The 22,506-nt window shown below is 44.0% G+C and overlaps 1 protein-coding gene across 13 annotated transcripts in view; it reads right to left on the bottom strand.

Annotated features, from left to right (window-relative positions):
- The window catches only part of STRC (stereocilin), a 37,818-nt gene extending 15,401 nt beyond the window's left edge, over positions 1-22,417 (bottom strand). For 7 of the 13 annotated variants that reach the window (XM_032623796.1, XM_032623801.1, XM_032623804.1 and 4 more), the window contains exons 1-6: positions 13,195-15,676; positions 10,098-10,309; positions 1,616-1,704; positions 1,396-1,460; positions 209-994; positions 95-119 (exon numbers count right to left, since the gene is read on the bottom strand). In XM_032623796.1, coding sequence (XP_032479687.1) covers positions 95-119; positions 209-994; positions 1,396-1,460; positions 1,616-1,704; positions 10,098-10,109 — 977 coding nt within the window. In that variant the 5' untranslated portion in view covers positions 10,110-10,309; positions 13,195-15,676. Of the gene's footprint in view, positions 1-94; positions 120-208; positions 995-1,301; positions 1,538-1,615; positions 1,705-10,097; positions 10,310-13,194; positions 15,677-20,898; positions 21,058-22,204 lie in introns of those variants that run through there. The other 6 variants (XM_032623799.1, XM_032623797.1, XM_032623798.1 and 3 more) reach the window with 6 other exon arrangements.
- Positions 22,418-22,506: the final 89 nt, after the last annotated feature.

Below are 22,506 nucleotides of genomic sequence, written 5' to 3'. Positions count from 1 at the left end.
GTAAACTACACCCCTCCCATCAGTTTCCTCTTCCACTCTGGAGGCTGATGACGTCCCACACCCAATCCCTCAGAACTCCTCTCCTGTTACTTACCACAAGAGCAGCTGCTGAAGATTGCCTAGGAGGGAAAGAGTAAGGAAGAGAACTACCCCAGTCTCACCCTTCCTTGCCCTGCCACAGCCCAGCCCCAGACCCAGCAGCACTCACCTCCCTGGCACTGCCCATTGACATCAGGCTCTGGTTGCCCCAGAATGGAAAAGACCTCATCCTGCAGGGAGTCAGTGACTCGGAGCAGCCCCTCCTGGAAGGTAGCATAGAGGGGGGCCCCCACTGTGCGCAGCAGACCTCCCCAAAGAGCCTCCTCAGAGCCCAGCTCCCCCACTGGGGTGAGCAAAGCCAACAGACCCTGCAAAAGGTGGAGGGCTGGCTCCCTCCCATCGAGGCCTGTGGCATTGGCAAAGTCCACGCCGGGCTGCACCTGCACCAGGGCCTGCCAGCGTGTGCCCTCTAACAACAGCAGCAGAGAAGGCAACCAGTCAGCTGCCAGAACGCAGTCAGAGGGCCCATCACGGGTGCATGGGGGCCGGGTAGGGCTAGGGGGTCCCCCGGGAACTAAGGCTCCCAGCAGCACCTCTGCAAGTCCACTCAGCACACCTGCCTGGTGCCCCAGGAAGTCCCGGGGGGTCTGCTCATGTCCCAGCAGTGCCAGCACATCCCCCAGCAGCCCCAGCATTGGCTCCCAGTCTGGGCTGCCTCTCAGCGTCACTAAGAAATCATGGAGCCGGAGGGCAGGGGGCTGGAGAGGTGGGGGCTCTCCCACCGGTCCCTCCCCCATTCTCCCAGGCTCAAAGGAAGAAGAAATGTTGGCCAGGAATGCAGAGAACCGTGAGCGGCTGAGGGACCCCTGTGGAGCCTGGTCCAGAACGGAGAGCAAAGACTTCAGGAGGGAGAGACCAGGGTCCAGGGACTGAGGCCCAGTAGGGGCCAGAGTCACTGTAAGAAGAGAAACCAGAGATCACTGAAGGGGAAAAGCCTGGAACCCAAATTCAGCCCTGCCCTGGAGCCCAGTCCCTGCCTAGATATAAAGATGAGGTGAAAAAGATGGTGAGCTGAGTCCCTTTCAACAACCTACAGTAAGTCTTGGCCTGATTTCTTAACCCTCATTTTCTCCCTTAGCTCCAGTCTCCGCCCCTCTTCCTTGCCCCTTTATTTTTTCTCGAACCAGTTAATCTCTGCATTCTTAAGTCTCTTTCCAGCAACCATCCCCTTCATCCCCAGCCCAGCTCACTGTTCCTCTCACCTCCACAGGATAGCAGCAGCACCAGGGCCCAGAGGCTCAGAGCCATGTTTCCAGGTAAGCGCTGGTACTAGAGGTGAGTTCTGGTTATTCTCACCTTGTGTGGGATAGCCAGGTGAGGGCAGGGCACTGCAGGCAGCCTGAGTCTCCACTGACACTGTAGTGTGGTCTTTCAGGAAACAATATCCGTAACCTGACAGCAGGTTTGTCACCTGAGCCACTGAATACCTGATCCTTTGGCTTTGGAGAAGGGTGTGCCTGTCAGAGGGACCAATGATAGGGGATCCCAGGGGGCCCTCAGAGGAACCCAAGGATATAACTTCAGTGAGGAGCCAGGATGCAGATAGGAGTAGGCAGACATAGAGATGGAGCAGTTCTGGAGATCAGGAGTGTAATCTGGGAGGGTCTGCAGAAATATAAGAAATATATATAAATAATATTAAATAAACAACAATAGAAATATAAGAACAAAAGAGGGCCCAAAGGAGCTAAAAAGCAAGTAGAATTTGAGGGAATTGAAGAAGAAAGGGGGCCAGGAGCATGGATCTGGGCAGCAGATGTAAACAGAGAAGAGGAATGAAGACAAAGGTCTGGTCTAAGGATGGAGCATTCAGGAAGAGAGGGGCTTTTGATTCAGTACCCAGAGCCACAAAATGTTAAAGAGTTGGGCAGGATTTCAGAGATCACACAGACCAAACCTCTCATCTTGTGGATAAGAAAATAGACACAGAGAGGAGTGACTTGCTCATCAGGCCATTCAAGTGTTTGGGTTTGCCCTCTGGCTCTCTTCCTGTGGCCCAGGAGAAAGCCCTTAGAAAATTCTGAGGTGAGAAAAGAAATAAACCAGATTAAGTAACTATGCAAGGGGGCTATTCCCCACAGGCATACACACACACACACACACAGAAACTGCTCATAGATCAGAGAGATCCATCTCTCTGATCTGGTCAGGGTGAGAAGTCTTTTCTGCCCTCCGTTTAAGGCCCCCAAGGCCTTTACCTGACACCAGTTCTTAACAGTAATTCACCACAGGCTCCACTCAAACCATATTCTGTCCTTCTTTCCTTAGAACCCTTCTCTAAAGCCCAAACCCATACGTTTAAATCCATTATTAATGTGCCTCTGTCCTGGAAGGTCCATTTACGATCCTAGAATTTTTTTTTTTTTTTTTTTTTTCGGTACGCGGGCCTCTCACTGTTGTGGCCTCTTCCGTTGGAGCACAGGCTCCGGACGTGCAGGCTCAGCGGCCATGGCTCACGGGCCCAGCCGCTCCGCGGCACGTGGGATCTTCCCGGACCGGGTCACGAACCCGTGTCCCCTGCATCGGCAGGTGGACTCTCAACCACTGCACCACCAGGGAAGCCCACGATCATAGAATTTTAGAGCTGGAAAGGACTTGAAGAATCCTCTTGTAAAAACTTCTCATTTTATAGATGAGGAAATGGAGGCCCAAAGAAATAGAATACCTTGGCCCACGCAATCAAAGGAGGTGAGGGCAGTGCTGGGATTTTCCAAGGTGAGTCAAAAAGTTAGAACCAGTGAAATGATCTATTGTATCACTTTGCCAATATTTTCTCTTTGCTTATCAAAGGTACATCTAGTCTGAAAAGCAGAGAGGAGAATCAGAGGAAGAATACGGCCTGGGTTCCCAACAGCTTTCTAGCTCCTGGCTCCAGCCCATTCTGCAATCCACTTGAATTTCCGCCCTTGATTCTATAACAACCCTCTTATAATAAATTCTCCTTTTTGCTAATAGGGTAGCAAAAAAATGAGATGGCTGGGCTCAAGTCCTGGCTCCAGCATATACTAGCAGTGTGTCCTGGGCAGTTTCTAAACTTGTGGCACAGTGTTCTTTTCTGTAAAAAGGAGAAATACTAGTATAGAGTTGTCATGAGTATTAAATTTGATAAGGCATTTAAAGTATTTAGCACAGTGCCTGGTATTCATTCAAAAAGAGTAAGCACCCATTATGTGCCAGACACTGGTACAGAATAAACATTCACTAAATGTGACTACTATTATTATTAGACTAGCTCAATATGAATTCTTTTATTTGAAACTGAAGAGTCCTAATTAGTACAGAAATTGTCACCAAGAAGTAGTGTCTTGAGTGAAAGACCTTTAGAGCAAGTATGGAGCTAGCTGAGTCAAGCAGAGAGGGGAACAATGAGGACGCCCTCAACCCAGGAGGGGAAATTCTTGGCACTCCACATGATGATGGAGCAATCAGGTTAAGCAATCCTGTGGCTGCCAAGGATTCAGGCTATCTGCCAACTGAGGATGACGTGCTTAGGATTTATAGCAAAGATATCAGCCTTGTTCAGTACAAGCAAGTTACTGCTTATACCATGGTAAGGTTCAACAAAAGCGAGACAAGTTCCACTCCTCAGATGAGCAAATGGAAAGAGAGAAAACCAGAGCCAACAAACTGAAATTACGGGGGTCCAGAGCACGATATTAATCATGTGTGTTGCTAAAGTGAAATGGATTAGATTGGTGGGGTGATTGGAATGCTCTGTGATCTGGCAATTGGAATGGAGATACTTGCAAGGAGCCAAAGGAGTTGAGAAATATGAAGCATCCTCAATCTCCCAAATCAACCACAGGGCACTTTCTGTCTGACTAGAACAGAGGCCTCCCTTTGTAAAGTGCAATTGTTTTTCTCCCTTTTTGGTTTGCCTTTTGTAACTTAAACATAGATATATATTGCTCACTAAGGATCCAAGCAGTCCCCAGATCTCTTGCAGTTAGGTGGGGTCAGGTGATTAGTTCTGGCTAATGGATAGTGAATGACGAAAGAATTTAAGAGCTAGTGAATGATGCTCCAGCAATCTCTTCCCTGTTGAGGTAACCGAGAAACCACACATTGAGATGGCAGCGTCATAAGGCCAACTAACCTAAAGCTCCAGATTATCACACAGCAATTAGAGTAAATTCTCATTTTTGAGTTCTGTTGTAGATTCCTCCGCTCACTAAAATTTATTTGTGACCCCAAAATCAATACCTATGGCATTTCCACAATCATTCACAGACATCTGCAGAGTGGTAAAAAATTTGAGTCGCCTGATGTGTACATTCCCAGCTGAGTTCAAACAAGGCAATACTCCTCTACAGCCGTACCACCCTGAATGTGCCCGATCTCATCTCGGAAGCTAAGCATGGTCGGGCCTGGTTAGTACTTGGATGGGAAACAAGGCAATACTCCACCTTCTTCTCATACTGTAAATCACTGTCCTTTTCATGATCTATTTAGTGCCACAATTTTAGCATTTTAGTGCTTTTTGTTGGTGATTTCCCTGTTTAAAATGGTCCCCCAGCTTAGTGCTGAAGTGCTTTCTAGTGTTCCTAAGCACAAGAAGGCTGTGATGCACCTTACAGAGAAAACGTGTGTTTGATAAACTTTATTCAAGCATGAGTTATAGTGTTGTTGACAGAGGTCAATGCTAATGAATCAACAATATGTATTAAATAAGGTGTCCTTAAACAGAAACACCTTACATAAAACACCATACATAAAAAAAAGTTATGTATCCATCCATTGATATTTGACAGTGTGAGTGATAATTGAAGATCAAAGGGGGAAACCATGTTCCAAAATAAAAGCTTAATACAAACCATATGTGAAAAAATTCAATTGTATCACAATATCTAAATCCTAACTTCACTTCCAAAATGCTCCTGAGGAACCTTCATACTTACCTGGCATAGAGCCTAAATCTCTTCCTTGACTTGAGAATACTGGTAAAAGTTATAGCAGGGTTATTAGGTTAGGGCAAGGATGAAAAAGGAAGCTGGAGGAGTAATGGATTCATTGCCAGTGGGGCTTGATCCTCAGACCTTAAAATGTTTTTATTTAGTCAGAAAAAAGTTTGGTTTTGTTTTTGAGCAGATGTTATCACACAGCTCTGGGCTGCTGGAAAGATAATTTGGGGAAAAAAACAGAGGGAGGTAAAATCACTGTCTTCATGGAAGTTATTTATTACTTGGGGATCTTATGGGGAGCTAGTTAGGACTGGCAGGGATCTCTGTCTTGTTCATTCACTGACATATCCAAACACCTATAACAGTGTCTGGAACATAGGAACATAGGAAAACTTCAAATTTGTTAAATAAATTCCATTCCAATAGAATTGAAACCAGATCATTTTCGTTAAGGAAGGAGTTAAAGAATGAGGCAGCATGCACGGGCCATTCATTTGAGAAGGTTAACTATAGAAAGCAGAAAGGGATCAGTCATCACATAGCTATAAAGCAGTGCTTTTTTTTTTTTTTTTTGCGGTACGCGGGCCTCTCACTGTTGTGGCCCCTCCCGTTGCGGAGCACAGGCTCCGGACGCGCAGGCTCAGCGGCCATGGCTCACGGGCCCAGCCGCTCCGCGGCACACGGGATCTTCCCGGACCGGGGCACGAACCCGTGTTCCCTGCATTGGCAGGTGGACTCGCAACCACTGCGCCACCAGGGAAGCCCAAAGCAGTGCTTTTTGAAACTTTAATGTGCATATGTAACACCTGATTCAACAGGCCCTGAGGATGGGACCTGAGATTCTGCACTTCTAACAAGTCAGGTGAAGCCAATTCTGCTGGTCCTCAGACCACACTGAGCAAAGTCACTCAATGATATTGCTCGATGAGCATGTACTTTGTGGATAGCACATGTAAGATTTATTAAATACTTCCTTATTGTTTTATTATATTTATTGTATTCTGATTGCTGGGTTCAACGGATGCTCCAATCCAGATCTTACTGGACCATTCCTTTCTTGAAATTCTAGGGACATTACTCTAGAATGATTATCCTCCTGTCTCTTCAGTTCTTCCCTCTCAGGCTTTTTTCTGGCTCCTCCTCCTCCTATCCCTTAAGTGTTCCTGCTTCCCAGGTTTCTCTCTCCAGTCCTCAATTCTTCTATTTGTACTTAATGGAAATTCTTTGTTAGCTCTAATTCTATTTGATTCCTCTGGGGTTTCTAGGTATACAATTTTGTCTAAAAATAGTATTTGTAGTTCTTCTTTCCAAGTATTTATTTCTTATTATAAGATTTTAATACAATATTATATATTGACATTTATTTTAAAAATATTTTTGTTTTGTCCCACATTTTATGGGGAATGACTAAAATGCTTTTCCTTGAAACATAATGTTGGTTATTGGTTTCAAATAATCTTTTCTTACTTTATTTTAAAAATTGAGATCTAATTCACATAAAATTTACCATTTTAAAGAACACCATTCAGTGTTTCATGTATTCTTCATACATGTGTATGTTCATATATGTTAAGCACTCAGTAAGTGATAGAATTTTTAACAATAAACGTCTAAAGACTTGAGTCATCCAACAATGGAACATGATGCCCTCTAGATAATAAGTCACCAGTTACTAGAAACATTAAAACATTGGATAATCCCCTTTCAGTGATGTTCTATATAAAAGGTGTTCCTACTCTGACAGGAGATAGACTGACTCTAAAAAATCTGTGGGACATACTGATTTGCCCCGCCCCCTACACAACAGAATCAATGCCCTCAGAAAAGGCAAGGAAATGGAATAAAGGGACGCTCTTTCGGCACAGAAACAGGTGAAAATGATGTTTGATTGAAGTTAATGGTGCCCAGGAGAAGCAATGTTCTTAGAGTAGCAAGGGAAACAACAGTTCTCAATTAGTTACACTCACAGCTCCTGGGATCTCCTTACCCCCAACCCCCAGGGTCCTGTACCCACCAGTGAGGGAGAAGGTGGAATTAGGACTCTAGCAGGAAGTAGATGCTATAGAAAAGGTGGGGGCTATAGTGACAAAGCCAAAGAAAGAGTGACATTCAGGAGCTGTGGAAAGGGTAGAAAGCCAAGGACCATGGGCCTCACTGGCATCTGAACTTTCACCTGATCTTATATCTTTCAGTATCCCCTATGTCTCAGAGACAGACCACTGTACAATTATCAGCAGGATTTATTAGACATTTATACTTTGAATTCTCCATTTCCAACACTTCCCTTCATTAATTTTTGCCAAAGATAGCGAAGCCATCCGCTGTCAGCTTTACTTGTCTTCAAAATTCATCAGTGCCTGCACTGTAAAGAAACAGACTGTGAAGCTGGAGAGGTAAGAATATTCAGAACATACAAATGTTTGGTGAAGACCCTGTTTTTCTGGGTTCTAGGTTTCCACTCAAAGTTTTACTAATCTTGGGGCTTCCCTGGTGGCGCAGTAGTTGAGAGTCCGTCTGCCGATGCAGGGGACACGGGTTCATGCCCCGGTCTGGGAAGATCCCAGATGCCGCGGAGCGGCTGGGCCCGTGAGCCATGGCCGCTGAGCCTGCGCATCCGGAGCCTGTGCTCCGCAACGGGAGAGGCAAAAAAAAAAAAAAAAAAAAAGTTTTACTAATCTTTACCCTAAATTAAGCCATATGAGTCTGTCCTCTTTGCCACAGATGAATTAATCAGGATTAAGGGAGCTATCTTGCTACCTTCGTCGCCCTTTCACCCTGTTCTCCCCAGAACAAATGGGGAGGCAGGGCTGAGGACAGTTGGAAAGAGCAGGATAACAATGCAATATTCGAAGTAGGCAAAGCCTGTCTGACATCCTGCTCTAAATTCCATGTTCCAATGTTATAAATTCCTCTTATTGCTCTCCTGTGCCCACCACACACACATTCCTCTTCCCCCATTGATATTTTCACTTGGGGTTGACTTCAGCTAGGTATTAGGAGGATAACACTAATCCACATTAAATTGTTAAAAAAAAATTGCCCCTAACTTTTGTAATTTTAGAGGGAAAACTCATTGATCCAAATTAATCTCTAGGTGGTGAAATCTCAAATGAGAAATTTAGGGAAAATAATTTTGAGCAGGTAGTTCTCAGCTTAAACTTTACTATTTTTTTTTTAGAGAATTTTTAAAAATTTATTTATTTTATTTTTGGCTGTGTTGAGTCTTCATTGCTGCGCAAAGGCTTTCTCTAGTTGCGGCGAGCGGGGGCTACTCTTCGTTGTGGTGCGCGGGCTTCTCATTGTGGTGGTTTCTCTTGTTGCAGAGCACGGGCTCTAGGTGCGCAGGCTTCAGTAGTTGTGGCACACGGTCTCAGTAGTTGTGGCTCATGGGCTCTAGAGCACAGGCTCAGTAGTTGTGGCGCACGGGCTTAGTTCCTCTGCAGCATGTGGGATTTTCTTGGAACAGGGCTCGAACCCATGTCCCCTGCATTGGCAGGCAGATTCTTAACCTCTGCACCACCAGGAAGTCCCAACTTTACTATTTTTTTTAAACATTTATTTATTTATTTGGCTGTGTCGGGTCTTAGTTGCGGCACACAGGATCTTCGTTGAGGCGCGCTGGCTTCTCTAGCTGTGGCACGCGTGCTCAGTAGTTGCGGCGCATGGGCTTAGTTGCCCCATGGCATGTGGAATCTTAGCTCCCCGACCAGGGATCAAACCTGCGTCCCCTGCATTGGAAGGCGGTTTCTTAACCACTGGACCACCAGGGAAGTCCTAAACTTTACTATTTTGATCACATATTTTCTCTGCATAGGCTTGACTCTAGAAGGGACTGAAAGGAAGAGGAATCTGTAATTCATAAACCTCTTGAGGACAGTGGGCACTTGTGGGCTTTCTGCTGACTGTCTAATCCCCATAGCTATTGAACTTGAGCCTGAGGCCCTTACTGTTGAGGTCTGAAAGGTGACCTTCAAAGAGAAGAAACATGTACAAAAGGGGGCAGGCTGGGGCTTCCCTGGTGGCAGTGGTTGAGAGTCTGCCTGCCGATGCAGGGGACACGGGTTCGTGCCCCGGTCCGGGAGGATCCCACATGCTGCGGAGCGGCTGGGCCCGTGAGCCATGGCCGCTGAGCCTGCGCGTCCGGAGCCTGTGCTCCGCAACGGGAGAGGCCACAACAGTGAGAGGCCCGCGTACCGCAAAAAAAAAAAAAAAAAAAAAAAAAAAGGGGGGGGCAGGCTGCCCAAAGAGAGTGAGAGCCCACCTTATCCTAATTTCCAGCAGCTGAAACTGGATACTCTTCTCTTGTGAAATAAGCTCTCAGACCTAACAGGATTTAGGTGTCCCCTACCAGAGAAGCAGGGTTGCCAGGTCCTCACTAGGTTAGAAGAAATCTGGACATATGCCCAGAATGTGACATACTAAACCGTGAATTTGCCTTTTTTAGGTGTGAGGTGGAAATTCAGAGGCTGAGGCCAAAATAGCAAACACCCTTCTTCTCCCCAGTTATATATGCTACTCCAATGGACTTAACTCCTGGTCTCCATGGCTGCCCTAAAGCCATACCTGCAAACTCTTGCAACTGCTTACGCTCCTCTAGGTTATACTGCAGCTTTTCTAGCAACTCAAAATATCGGAAGAGTGAATCCCTAGGCCAAACAACACGTTCATCCTGATCCATATCCATTAGCCCAGGCAGATTCTGGTGCACATGAGTCTCCCAGTCCAACTGACCTGGAGGGAGAAATGCTTCTCAAAAACATATCTAGATTCGTGGAAGTTGGATAAAAGCTGATAAACTCTATGGGGGCAGGCGAGGAGAAAGCAGGGATGAAAGAAGATATAGCAAAGAGAGAGAGAAAAGTATGTATCACCAAGACACCACTTCTACAATAAACAAAGAGAGCCACAACCATACTTTCCCAAAGTGCAGCAGAAGCACAGGGGAAATGAAGAAGCGTGAAGAAAGTAACCAAGGCCAGAAAATCGGACTGGTGGAGAAAATCAGGAAATGTGCATAGTGGGAGAGCTCCTATTAAGAATGGGATGTCTCATGGAGAAGAGGAGTCTGAATTCAACTGGGAGAAACCCTCGGCTTACCAATAGGGTCATAATATCTGGAGCCAGAAGAAGAGGAACAGTAGGAAGATGAAGATGAGGAGGAAGAGGAAGATGCAGACTTCTTCACTTTTGACAAGGACTTCTTTGTTTTTGACTTAGATGCTCTTGAACTCTCTTTAGTGGCACTGTGTTTGGACTCTTCTTTAGAAGCTTCTGTTAAGTCCAAAGATTCCCATTGTTGATTGGCATCTCTGTAAGTGAAAGGCAAAATTTTATTGCTTCAAATACATTTACACAATACGGCTGGTTCTTTCGTTATTCTGATTCTGGCCCTGGCCTAAAGCTAGGAGTTAAGGCAATGAAGGCCAAACTGCTCCCAAAATCTAAGCACATTCAACCTAAATTATCCCGTGTCATGTACCCCTATTAGTGCCCCTCACCACATAACGTCTGTGCTCAATCTTACTCGGGCTTCCACGTTCCACACCCCACCTTATTTTGCAAAGTTTTAGCCCCCCACCCCTTGGCCCTATGCCTATTACACCACAACTATAGCCTCTGCCCCCTCGATTCCATCTCTTAATATTAGAGGGAACTTGGGCTCAGCTCTTTATATCTTCTCCATCTACAGTTGCTCCTTTGGTGATCTCATCTGCTGAGTTCAAATGCCTACCAGATGCAAATTTAAGCCTCTTGTCCAGACCTCGCTCCTTAATCCAGACTTGTATATACAACTTTTACTCACTTAGCACCACTTGAATGTCTAAGGACATCTCAAATTCAATCAAAACTGAACTCTTTGCCCACCAAACCTCTTCCACCCACAGCCCGCCCCATCTCAGCTAATCAACCCTTCCAGTTGCTTGGGTCAGAACTTTCATCCTTAATTCTTCTCTCATACCCCACATCCAATCCATCAGGAAAGCCTGTTGAGGGCTTCCCTGGTGGCACAGTGGTTAAGAATCCGCCTGCCAATGCAAGGGACACGGGTTCAAGCCCTGGCCCGGGAAGATCCCACATGCCGTGGAGCAACTAAGCCCATGTGCCACAACTACGGAGCCTGAGCTCTAGAGCCTGCAAGCCACAACTACTGAGCCCACGTGCCACAACTACTGAAGCCTGTGCGCCTAGAGCCCGTGCTCTGCAACAAGAGAAGCCATGACAATGAGAAGCCCGCACACCGCAACGAAGAGTAGCTCCGGATCACCCCAACTAGAGAAAGCCCGCACACAGCAATGGAGACCCAACACAGCCAAAAATAAAAAAAATAAAATAAAATAAATAATTAATAAAAAAAAAAAGAAAGCCTGTTGACTCTACCTTCAAAATATCTTTTCTCACTAGTACCACTCTGGTCTGAGCCATCAACGCCTCTTGCCTGTATAGCAGCATAGCCTCCTAACTCATCTCTCTGCTTATTTTATTCTTCCCTCAGTTTATCATCAACACAGCAAGCAGACTAATCCTTCTTAAGTGTAAGTCACTGCATGTCACTGTTCTGCTATGTTCCCCATTTCACCCAAAATCAAAGCCTAAGTCCTCACAGTGGTCCCCACAGCCCTACAGGATCAGGTCCCCATTACCTCTCTGACCTCATCTCCTATCATTCTCCCCCCCTACTTACTCTGCTTCAGTCACAGTAGCTTCCTTGCTATTTCTCAAACACACCAGGCATGCTTCTGTTTTAGGACCTTTGTACTAGCTGTTCCCTCTGCCTATAATACTCTTCCCATAGATATCCACATAGTAATCCCCTGACCTCCTCCAAGTCTTTGCTCAAATGTTACCTTTTCAGAGGCCACCCTGACTACCTTGTTTAAAATTACAACCCAGGGCTTCCCTGGTGGCGCAGTGGTTGAGAATCTGCCTGCTAATGCAGGGGACACGGGTTCGAGCCCTGGTCTGGGAAGATCCCACATGCTGCAGAGCAACTAGGCCCATGAGCCACAACTACTGAGCCTGCGCGTTTGGAGCCTGTGCTCCGCAACAAGAGAGGCCACGATAGTGAGTGGCCCCCGCTTGCCACAACTAGATAAAGCCCTCGCACATAAATGAAGACCCAACACAGCCATAAATAAATAAATGGCAAGCATTTGAAGCCCTTTAAAAAAAAAAAGTACAACCCATATGCAACCCCCTTCTTATACTCCAATCCCCCTTAACCTGTTCTACTTTTTACTTTTTTATAATGCTTATCCTATTTTTAAATTTGTTTTTTATTGAAGTATAGTTGAGTTACAATGTTGTGTTAATTTCTGCTTATAGCAAAGTGTCTCAGTTATACACACATATATACATTCTTTTTATATTCAAGGCTTATATTTTAATGTGCTAATTTTCTTATTAATATGATTATTGTTTACCGTCTCTTTCCTCCTACTAGTATATAAGCTCCATGAGAACAGGCATTATTATTTATTTTGTTCACTGATATACTCTGAGCAACTAATAAGAATTCAATAATTATTTGTTGATGGATTTCTTATTTCTCTTTCTGCTCTCTTGTCCACTGCTGAACACTCAGGGTCTTGAATAACATGTTTCGCGGAAGGTACTTTTATTAGTTTCCTGTGGCTGCTGTAGGAAATTACCACAAACTTGGTAGCTTAAAACAACAGAAATTTATTCTCTCACAATTTTGGAAGACGGAAGTCTGAAATCAATGTGTCAACAGGGTCATACTCCCTTTGGAATCTCAAAGGGAGAAGGTTCCTTGCTTCTTGCTTCTGGCAGTTGCCTTGCATCCACTGGCTTCCTTTGGCTTGTGGTTGCATCACTCCAATCTCTATCTCTATCTTGACAGCTTCTCCTATTCTCTATGTCTATGTCTTCTCTCCTGTCTCTTAAATCCAGTGACCCTTGTCACTGGATTTATGGCCCACCTGGATAATCCAGAATGATCACATCTCAAGATCCTTAATTTAACTGCATCTGCAAAGACCCTTTTTCCAAATAAGGTCATGTTCACAGGTTCCGGGAATTAGAACGTGGACATATCTTTTTGGAGGCCACCATTCAACCCACTACAATAAATATTGAATGAATGAATTCTCTCTCAAAGCCAATCTTCACCTTTGGTTTCCTACCCTTTCCTCCTTCATGTGTGTCCATCCCACTTCCCATATACACTCCTAACCTGGCATCCATTTTGCTAACGCTTGACCTCTGTGCCTCGGGGATTAGGTTTTGTCTCCTGCAAAGCAAAAAACACAAAAGAGTGAAGAGAGTTACACTGAAGCAGGAGTGTAGTAAGGAAAAAAGAATTCTGATCATCAAGTGAGGAGAATAAGTTGTAGTAAAGAAGTGAAAAAGAGTGGGGAAGCCCTGACAGTGGATAAAGAATCAGGCAATATTTTAGAGCTGGGGAATTTTAACTCTGAGGCAAATCTGTCACAAAGGGGAAAATGGCACTGCAGCCAAGGAGCGGAAACAGAGAATGAGATCAGGGCACCCTCAAGAACTAAAGCTGGGTTTGAAAATGGGGAAGCAGACCTCTGGATAATCTGACGCTTGAATATGTCGGCTTTGTGCTGAACCTCCAGGTGTGTCATCTCCTCGTTCAGCTCATTTCTGATATTCTGGAAGTTAGTAACTGCCCCAAAGGGCCATTAGGAGTTGGGAGATGGTGGTGACTAGACATGGGGAGAGGGCTTGGGTGGGGAGAAACCAAGTGAAATATCCATTCCAGGCCCCGCACCTTCCTGTTACATCAGGTTCTCTCTCTCCGTAATTCACCAATCCTAGCTTTCGCTCTAATTTCTTCCCAAACACCCCTTTCACCAAGTTTCACCTCTTCTATGCTTACCCATCATGGCTACTATGATGTTTCGAAAGATAATGGAACCAAGTAACAACCAGAGGATGACATAGATGCTGCTGAAGATACGGCTGACTTCAGGCACCTTCCAGGTATCCTGAAGCAGTGCATACCAATGATCCATAGTAAAGAGAATGAACACTGTCACTACAGAATTCAGCAGGTCCCTAAAGAAAAAGGAGGTGTGTGTATAGACAGAGAGAGCTAATTCTCTAAGAAACACTATCATTCTTACTCTCAAAGCAACGTAAGAGCATTTCTTTGTAGTTTGCTCTGACTTTAGCCCCTTTTCTACCATACTCAATTTTTTACCTAATCTTTCTTCGGTTTAAGATTGTTTTATTAGGTTTTCCTTTATCATGAATAATCTATGAATAGCTCTCACCATTCCATCAGTGCCTGGGGCACAGTAGGTGTTCAATACGTAGGTATTAACTGAATGTTTAAAAATTGAATCACCAATTACACATCATTTTTTTCTAAGTTCATTCTCCACTGTTCTATGGACTTCGCCTAACGGAAAGTCACAAATTCAGCAAACATCGTGCCTACTTAGTTTGCTGGCATGAACTGACAGTCAAGTAAATGGACAGATATGTGACATAAACATGTGATTCCAAATAATGAATGATAATGAATATATCACAAAAGGTCTCAGGAAGATATCTAAATTTTCCTTCTTATCCCTCAATATACATATTACTGAAAACATCAGAGCCTGAACAGAATGAATTCTAGGACTTCCCCAAGTCAATACTCTTACAAAACTACCTGTTAGTCTAAGATAGAGACCTGAGAGGTGCTGACAAGATTGGATTCCAATTCACAAATAACACTGTCTCCTCTAAATCCAAATTGACTTTCTACTAGTAATCAGTGTCCTCTAGACAAAAAGCTTATCAGGATTTTACTTTTGAAAGAATTTAAGTATGTGCATGTGTAATCTCTACATTTAAGAGACTGGGGTAAAACCAGTGACCATGTTTGAGGTCATAGTAACACTTACTGATCACTTACAATGTGTGAAATGCTGTGCTAAATGCTTAAATGAATTACCTCATTTATCCCTACACTCTTATGAAGTAGTACCACTTTTAATACCATTTTTCAAAAGAGGTAACTGAGACAGAAACCAGGGCTTAACCCCTGGAGTATACTGCTATTTAAAGGTGAGGGTAAGTTTGAATTTGCAAAACCCAAAGCAAACCAGGAATACCTGACCTATCCTCAAAATTGGAGCTAATACCACTCACTATTCCTCTGCTTTCTCTTTACCTCTCCTTACTGTGCTCTATTCCCGTTTTTTACAATATATTATACTTTTTGTATTACTGTACTTTGGACTAGCTTCCCAGTCTCATGCCCAAACTCTCTCCCCCAACCCAGGCTTCCCCCAGTCCTGCCTACGAGAAGAACATGTGATACTCCAGGTCCTGGCGAGTTGAACGGGTGTAATTCTCGAAGAAGTAGACACCAGCCACGGCAAAAATGTAGAAGAAGATGAGCAGCAACATCAAGAGGAAGGTCATGCTCTAGAGGCCATGACCTTGAGTCAGAGCTGGGCCAGACTAGGCTGATCTCCACCTACAGCCTAGTCAGACCCACCCTGGAAATCCCCCACCAAACCCCCACTTCTAGCCTGAGCCCAGTCATCTCTAGAACACAGCAGCCTGTCCCTAGCCCTTTCGCATCGACAACATTTCACAGGGTCTTTCATTGCCTTCTTTCATCCACCCAGACTGTTTCATGTTAAACCCCCATGTTTATCCACCTTGCCCACTTGATACAGCTGCAGCAGTCAAATCACCTTGAGTGCCCTGACCAGGGCCAAAATAATGACTCGAACTTGACGGAATCGTGCAAAGAGTTTAAGAGACCTTAGCACCCGGCAGATCCTCAGCAACTGGAGCCATACGGAATGGCTTGTTACCCCTACCAGCACCACAACCTCAGGAATCAGGGACTGTAGGAAACACACAGATCATGAGTAAAATATACCCCAAAGCACCCACGCACAGTTGCCCCTTCTTTATCTCTTCATTGTCATAGTTCCTTGGTCATTATCCTTTGAAAAGCATTCTCTGGGGACTGTTTCCTATTCAGCCTTTCTATAAGAAATTACTTAAACCCTGCACTTCAACTTGCTCAGACATTAAAAGGGGATAAATACAGTGCTTAACTCATTGGGTTGTTGTGGAGCTCAAATTTTAAGAAATGCATGAAAAAAAGGATAGTTTCTGACATTTAGTAAGTGGTTAGTAACTGGTAGATGTTATTGCTGGGGTTAATGTTGTGATCAGATTCTTCCTTGCTCCTAATACCAACAACTCCTACCATGCCTGACTTTTAGAGAAGAAAAAAATCAAAATAAGGAGGTTAGATACATTTCTATTTGTTTCTTCCTGTGCTCTAAGTATCTTAACTTTTCTTGTCTTTGATTCACGTAGGCACATTTTTCAGCCCAGTAAACTAATCTTCAGGATATCTATCCTTACCAATATGGTGACAACAAAGTCAAAGACATTCCAGGCATTCTTCCAGAAGAGGAAAAAGCTGGATAGCCACATAAGAAGGATCTCCAAGATGAAAACAAGCAAGATGAACCAAGCTGCCACCTCCAGAGTCAGCTTCAGTGGCCACAGTTGGGTATTTGAGGATTCGAGCAATTCTGTGAGAATAGAGCAAAGGATGAGTAAAGGGTAAAGAAGCAGGAAGCTGAATGATAGAGAATGATCAGCAACTGTTAAAAACCACAGTTGTGCCCACTGCTATGCCATTTTTCTTTTGAGTTTCTCTTAATGCCGTTGTTGCTTCAGCCTGTGAAATTCAGAGGAGGATAGAATCGAACATGAAAAATAGCTACAACTCATCTCCTCTGGTACTGGTACGTGTTAACAGCTGCAAGTTACTGCCTTCCCACTCTGGGGTCAGAGAGCCACCAAAGGATTGCTCTCTTAATGACCACCAACCCTGTCTGTTCTGTTACCCTGGTACCAAACTTCATGAAGAAGCAATAGGCCTTGAGAAAAGAATGCAAATGTAGGGCCATGATATGGAAGGTGTTTTATAACATATCTAGGAACAAGAAGCCAGATTCATGGGGCATATTAGGTTATAATAAGAAATTACTTGGTTTTTTTGTTACTTTTAAAGCTTCCCCTTTCTACTCTGCCTAAAATTGATTTTATTCTGCAAAGCAAATTGAATCCTATACTTTCTCTCTAGAACCTAATTATTTGCTGACTTCAATTCATTAACTCATTTGCCTTCATCTTTCAACCCTCTTCACCTCTTCCATACATTTAATAGATGTATATCATGCTGTAAAAAAAGCACTGAGATCAAAATAGGTTTAAAAGCTAAATAAAATTTTCTCTTTGAAACAGAACAATCTGAGAGCCTCCAAATGCACTATGACTGATATGCCTGGCAGTTAATAGAGACAAGAGAATACTCAATCACCCTGAACAACACAAATGGCTGTGTAGATTTTGACACTTACAGTTTTAAATTGTTATTGCTTTTAGCAATGTTTTGGCTAATTACATTAATGAAGTAAGGAACACTGATGTTGAAATACAACTTAATGAAGAGCAAAAGAATAATTCTGCAAGTTTATCTCAAGACAATTCTTCATCAGATTCTATAAATTGCATTCATCTGATAGAAAATTTTATATGGCACATCAAGATATCTCTAGGGCTTCCCTGGTGGCACAGTGGTTGAGAGTCCGCCTGCCGATGCAGGGGACACGGGTTCGTGTCCCGGTCCGGGAAGATCCCACATGCCGTGGAGCAGCTGGGCCCGTGAGCCATGGCCGCTAGGCCTGCGCGTCCGGAGCCTGTGCTCCGCAACGGGAGAGGTCACATCAGTGAGAGGCTCACATACCGCAAAAAAAAAAAAAAAAAAAAAAAAAGATATCTCTAGAACCTCAAAAATCAGTGTTTAAATTATAATAATGTTGTACTCAGTTTTTTGTTGGAAATAAGAACTATTCACACTCACAATGTGTTATTTTCAGAGAAGGGCTTGCAAATGAGCCAAATCTTTTTTCTTTTCTCACCTTCTCACCATTTAGAAACAAAATATGAAAATTATAAAAATAAGCCCATTGATGTTTAAAGTGCAAAGTAGAATTACCAATATCATTGTGGAAGAAGATTTTTTTTCTATTTTTTTATGCCCAAACACATAATTAAATTTCCACCTACACTTTAACATATAACATGTATTTAACATACAATACACAATGTTGTAAACCTAAAAATAATATACATTATATCTAAACTTTTTAAAAGAAACAGAAAATTTAGAAATATAATACATAGGGAATTGGTTCGGGTCCAGGGTCCAGTGGTTCGGACTCGGTGCTTTCACTGCCATGGGCCCAGGTTCAATCCCTGGTCAGGCAACTAAGATCCTGCAAGCCACTTGACACAGACAAAAAAAAACCATAAATTAAATATATTTGATCCCCAAACCGAACTTAATATATAATGTCACTTAAAAATTCATTTGTAGACAAATCATATATTTTCTTTAAAAAACGCATGATCACTTATAAAATGGCAAAAGTAAAAATTTGCTTACATTTTATGATTATTAAAATTATATAATAATAAACACTAAAATATAATATTTAACAACATGTTAGTCTAAATTATCATTTTTACTTCAACTTGCTTCTCCATATCACAGAAAAAATGTGATAAAATAAAATGATTAAAATTACTATGGAGGTTTTCAAGGTTATATATGTTTTTTTGGGAAACAAAATCATAAGATGAAAAAGAATGGGGAGCTTTGATCTAGAGAACTGTTTGTTCCTTATCTATAACAGCATTCTTTATGATCTGGAAAATTGCTTTTTAAAAGTCTAAACAAAGTCTTAATGTTTACCACACGAATTAGTCTATTCAAAGAAATCTGCCACAAATTATATCCCTTTGCAAAATCCCTCCTGCCTTTCTACCATGAGAATGTACTTAATAAGATACAATTTTCATGAGCTTGCCAGGTGATTCCCATTCAGGCAATCCACCTATCCTCTGGCACAGTGATCATGTTTCATATTCAGCTGTTTTACCAAAAAGAATGGTTAGTGCTATTCTATTTTGATTTGTCTGTTAGATCCAGTGAATCCCATATATTTACTGTTATTTACTTCATTCCAAGGCTGAAATCTATATCTCTAATCCCACAGGGCAAATACTTGCCAATTATCATTATCAACAAGAAATAGGAAATGTGGGTGACTTAATTTAAAACTCTCATCACTGTGCGGAGGAAATAAAACAGTTCAAAGCATATAGCATACCGCAGTTGGTCAATGACACCAAATACTGTTGTGTATTTAAATGCCTTTGCCCTGATTCCATTAAAAGACTATTTTTTTTTTTTTTTTATCTTTTTTTTTTTTTTTTTTTGCGGTACGCGGGCCTCTCACTGCTGTGGCCTCTCCCGTTGCGGAGCACAGGCTCCGGACGCGCAGGCTTAGCGGCCATGGCCCACGGGCCCAGTCGCTCCGCGGCACGTGGGATCTTCCCGGACCGGGACACGAACCCGTGTCTCCTGCATTGGCAGGCGGACTCTCAACCATTGCGCCACCAGGGAAGCCCCTAAAAGACTATTTTTTAAAATTTACTTTTTATTTTTATTATTTATTTTTTGGCTGTGTTGGGTCTTCGTTGCTGCGCGGGCTTTCTCTAGTTGCGGTGAGTGGGGGCTACTCTTTGTTGCGGTGCACGGGCTTCTCTTAGGGCTCTAGAGCGCAGGCTCAGTCGTTGTGGTGCACAGGCTTAGTTGCTCCGTGGCATGTGGGATCTTCCCGGACCAGGGTTTGAACCCATAGTCTCCTGCACTGGCAGGCGGATTTTTAACCACTGCGCCACCAGGGAAGTCCAAAAGACTATTTTTAAAGTGGGAAACTTCCCCAAAATAGTGAGGATGAAACATGGAAGTGAGTACTTCTACTGTCCTTTCTGAGCAGTTTGAGATGATAATCAAATGAGGTCATTGATTCTCCAAACATTCTTTTGCTTTTAATACATTTCATAAAATTTATGATTGGTTTTAGGGCTTCCCTGGTGGCGCAGTGGTTGAGAGTCCGCCTGCCGATGCAGGGGATACCGGTTCGTGCCCCGGTCCGGGAGGATCCCGCATGCCACGGAGCGGCTGGGCCCGTAAGCCATGGCCGCTGGGCCTGCGCGTCCGAAGCCTGTGCTCCGCAATGGGAGAGGCCACAACAGTGAGAGGCCCGCATACCGCAAAAAAAAAAATTGTAAAATTTATGATTGGTTTTAGAGTCATCTACTCTTTAAGTCATTTTTGGCTCATCTAATATCTTAGTTGTAACTTTACATACATTGTGAGTTTTCTTATTTGTACTTAATCTTTCTAAACATATTTGTAAAAATATAAATGTTGGATCACTTGCTGATAGGTACCGATATCTCTATTAGAAAAGATTCATTCAAATTAGACTAACACAAGAAATGCAACTGGTCTTCCCGTCTCCAATTCCTTGTGAGACTACTACACCCCACCTCTAAGTGTCTACACTACCTTCTATCTACTACACTTGAGAGCCCTTCAAATGTTTCTAGGTCTTAGCAGTTGCACAAATCCTACTCCAAGAGACTTAATATAATTGTCCCTATCACAATTCAAATAACATTCAAATGTGTAAAATGATCAACTTAAAAGGAAAAATGACTCCCACCCTTTCATTCAATGTGAGTTCTCACCTATTTCAACCATCAGTACAATTGTATTCAGAAAGATGAGGAAGATGATAAAGTTTCTGAAGAGAGGACCTGTTTTCTCTTAAGAAAACATAGAGTGGAGTTCTTTTTGGTTTAGGCAGGTGACATAATTAGGTCAAGAACAGAACCGGTGAGAATGAGAAGAAAATGGAGTTTGGGAAGGGAAAAATAAGTCAATAGGCAGATGATGAAGCAAGAGAGACCGTAAAGCCATGGGATAAAAATGAGTGGCATGAAAGGATACACTCAAGGACCCAACCAGCCCACAAGGAAAGCGGTGGACTCTCGCTGCAGCGCACTCGAAGGGTGCTCATCAGTCTCTGGGCATGTGTAATCCGTTCTACATGACGAGGCTTTATGGAGAAGCGCACAAGCTGGTGTTGATCTCCCAACATAAGTTTCTTCTGACAGGAAGGATCTACACCAAAAATTAAAAAAAAGGGACAGTGGATAAATATAAAAAGAAGCCTTTGGGAGTATCAGGAGCAGGTAGGATTGGGGGCAGGAACACTGGTTACATAATGGGTCCCCTAGTGCAGGGGCTTACCTTGCTGCTCCTTCACACAGCAACTAATACTATTTTGGAGTACGAGCTCACCTATTGCTTATGACCAACACTGTCCATGCCCAGAATAAAGGCTGCAGGTTCAACCCTCAAAGTTTTAAGTGTCTTTGGTAGAAACTTCCAAGTCAGCCAGGGCTAATAGTTACCCTAGGCCTAAAAGTGAGCGGCACGGGTTCCATCTCCTGGATCCAGAGTTTTATTTATAAAGCCTTTGATTTATCAAGTTTGGTGTAACTTCCAAACTAGCAACCAAACCAATCTCCCCTGAAATTTCTACCCTTAAAATTGCCTCTCTGCTTCCTACTCTTTGGAGGGTGTGGATGGGAGTCTTAAATTCATCCTAGTGAAGAAACAGGCTGCTGACCAAGTATCTCTCGAATAGTGTGCCGTGGCACAGCTTGGCTCAAGCCGTGCAGATGCTCAAGGAGAGAGAAAGTATCAATGAGTCGGGAACGAATGGCATCAGCCCGGGGCAGTTGCATGTGTCCTACTGGGTGATAAGTGGCCATGCCTGTTAAGAAAATAAAAGAATCAAGTGTCATTTCATTTTTGGAGTTGCACCAAGCCTTAGAGGTTCTCTTCCCTTCCTCCCAACCTCTTTGCCCTTAAGAAGACAAACATTGTACCCAGACTCAAGGCTTTTTGAAACAAATGAGACAGGAGTCATTACAGAGAATCTGCGTAGTTGACTAAGTGGACAGACACCTTCACCTGTGTGACAGCATTTCTAGTTAAAAGCAGCAGCCACAAAGAGCAGGAATCCCGGGGTTGGACAAAGAGGAAATCAGGCACCACCTGGACCTGAGGGTATCAGGTAATGCGATGAGGTGGGTCAGTGGGAGGGCTTAGGACTGCCGCCAAAAGAAAGACCGAGTTAAGAGGAACTGGACAAAATGCAACAGCCTGACATTTTGAAAATGTGTCCCGTCCCAAGTGTGTCCACTCCAACGCGCTCCCTCGGGTGCCCCTCCCTCTCTCAATTCCCACTTCTGGGCCTCACCTTTGCCCAGGCTCTCTTCCGCCCACTCAGCCCTGACTTCACTCCTCCGCCTCCGGCTCTGACGCCCCCTGAGCTCGGCTCTCCCCACGCGGGTCGAGCTCAGGGTCGGCTCCCAGCGCCGCAAGTCCTGCTCCGCCAGCCCACCCGCTCCTGGGTTCCGGCTCGCCCCGGGCCTACCCCCAGCACCAGGCCCGGGCGCCAGCACCCTCCCGGCCTCACTCGCCCCGGCGCCCGTCGCCTCCGCCCAGGCCCGCTCTCCGGCCACTCGGCCGTTACCAGCTGGTCCCGCCCGCCCGACGCAG

The sequence above is a fragment of the Phocoena sinus genome, chromosome 2 (genome assembly GCF_008692025.1).
Source record: "Phocoena sinus isolate mPhoSin1 chromosome 2, mPhoSin1.pri, whole genome shotgun sequence".
NCBI classification, from domain to species: Eukaryota; Metazoa; Chordata; class Mammalia; order Artiodactyla; family Phocoenidae; genus Phocoena; species Phocoena sinus.
This window is presented reverse-complemented; position numbering and strand designations above follow the sequence as displayed.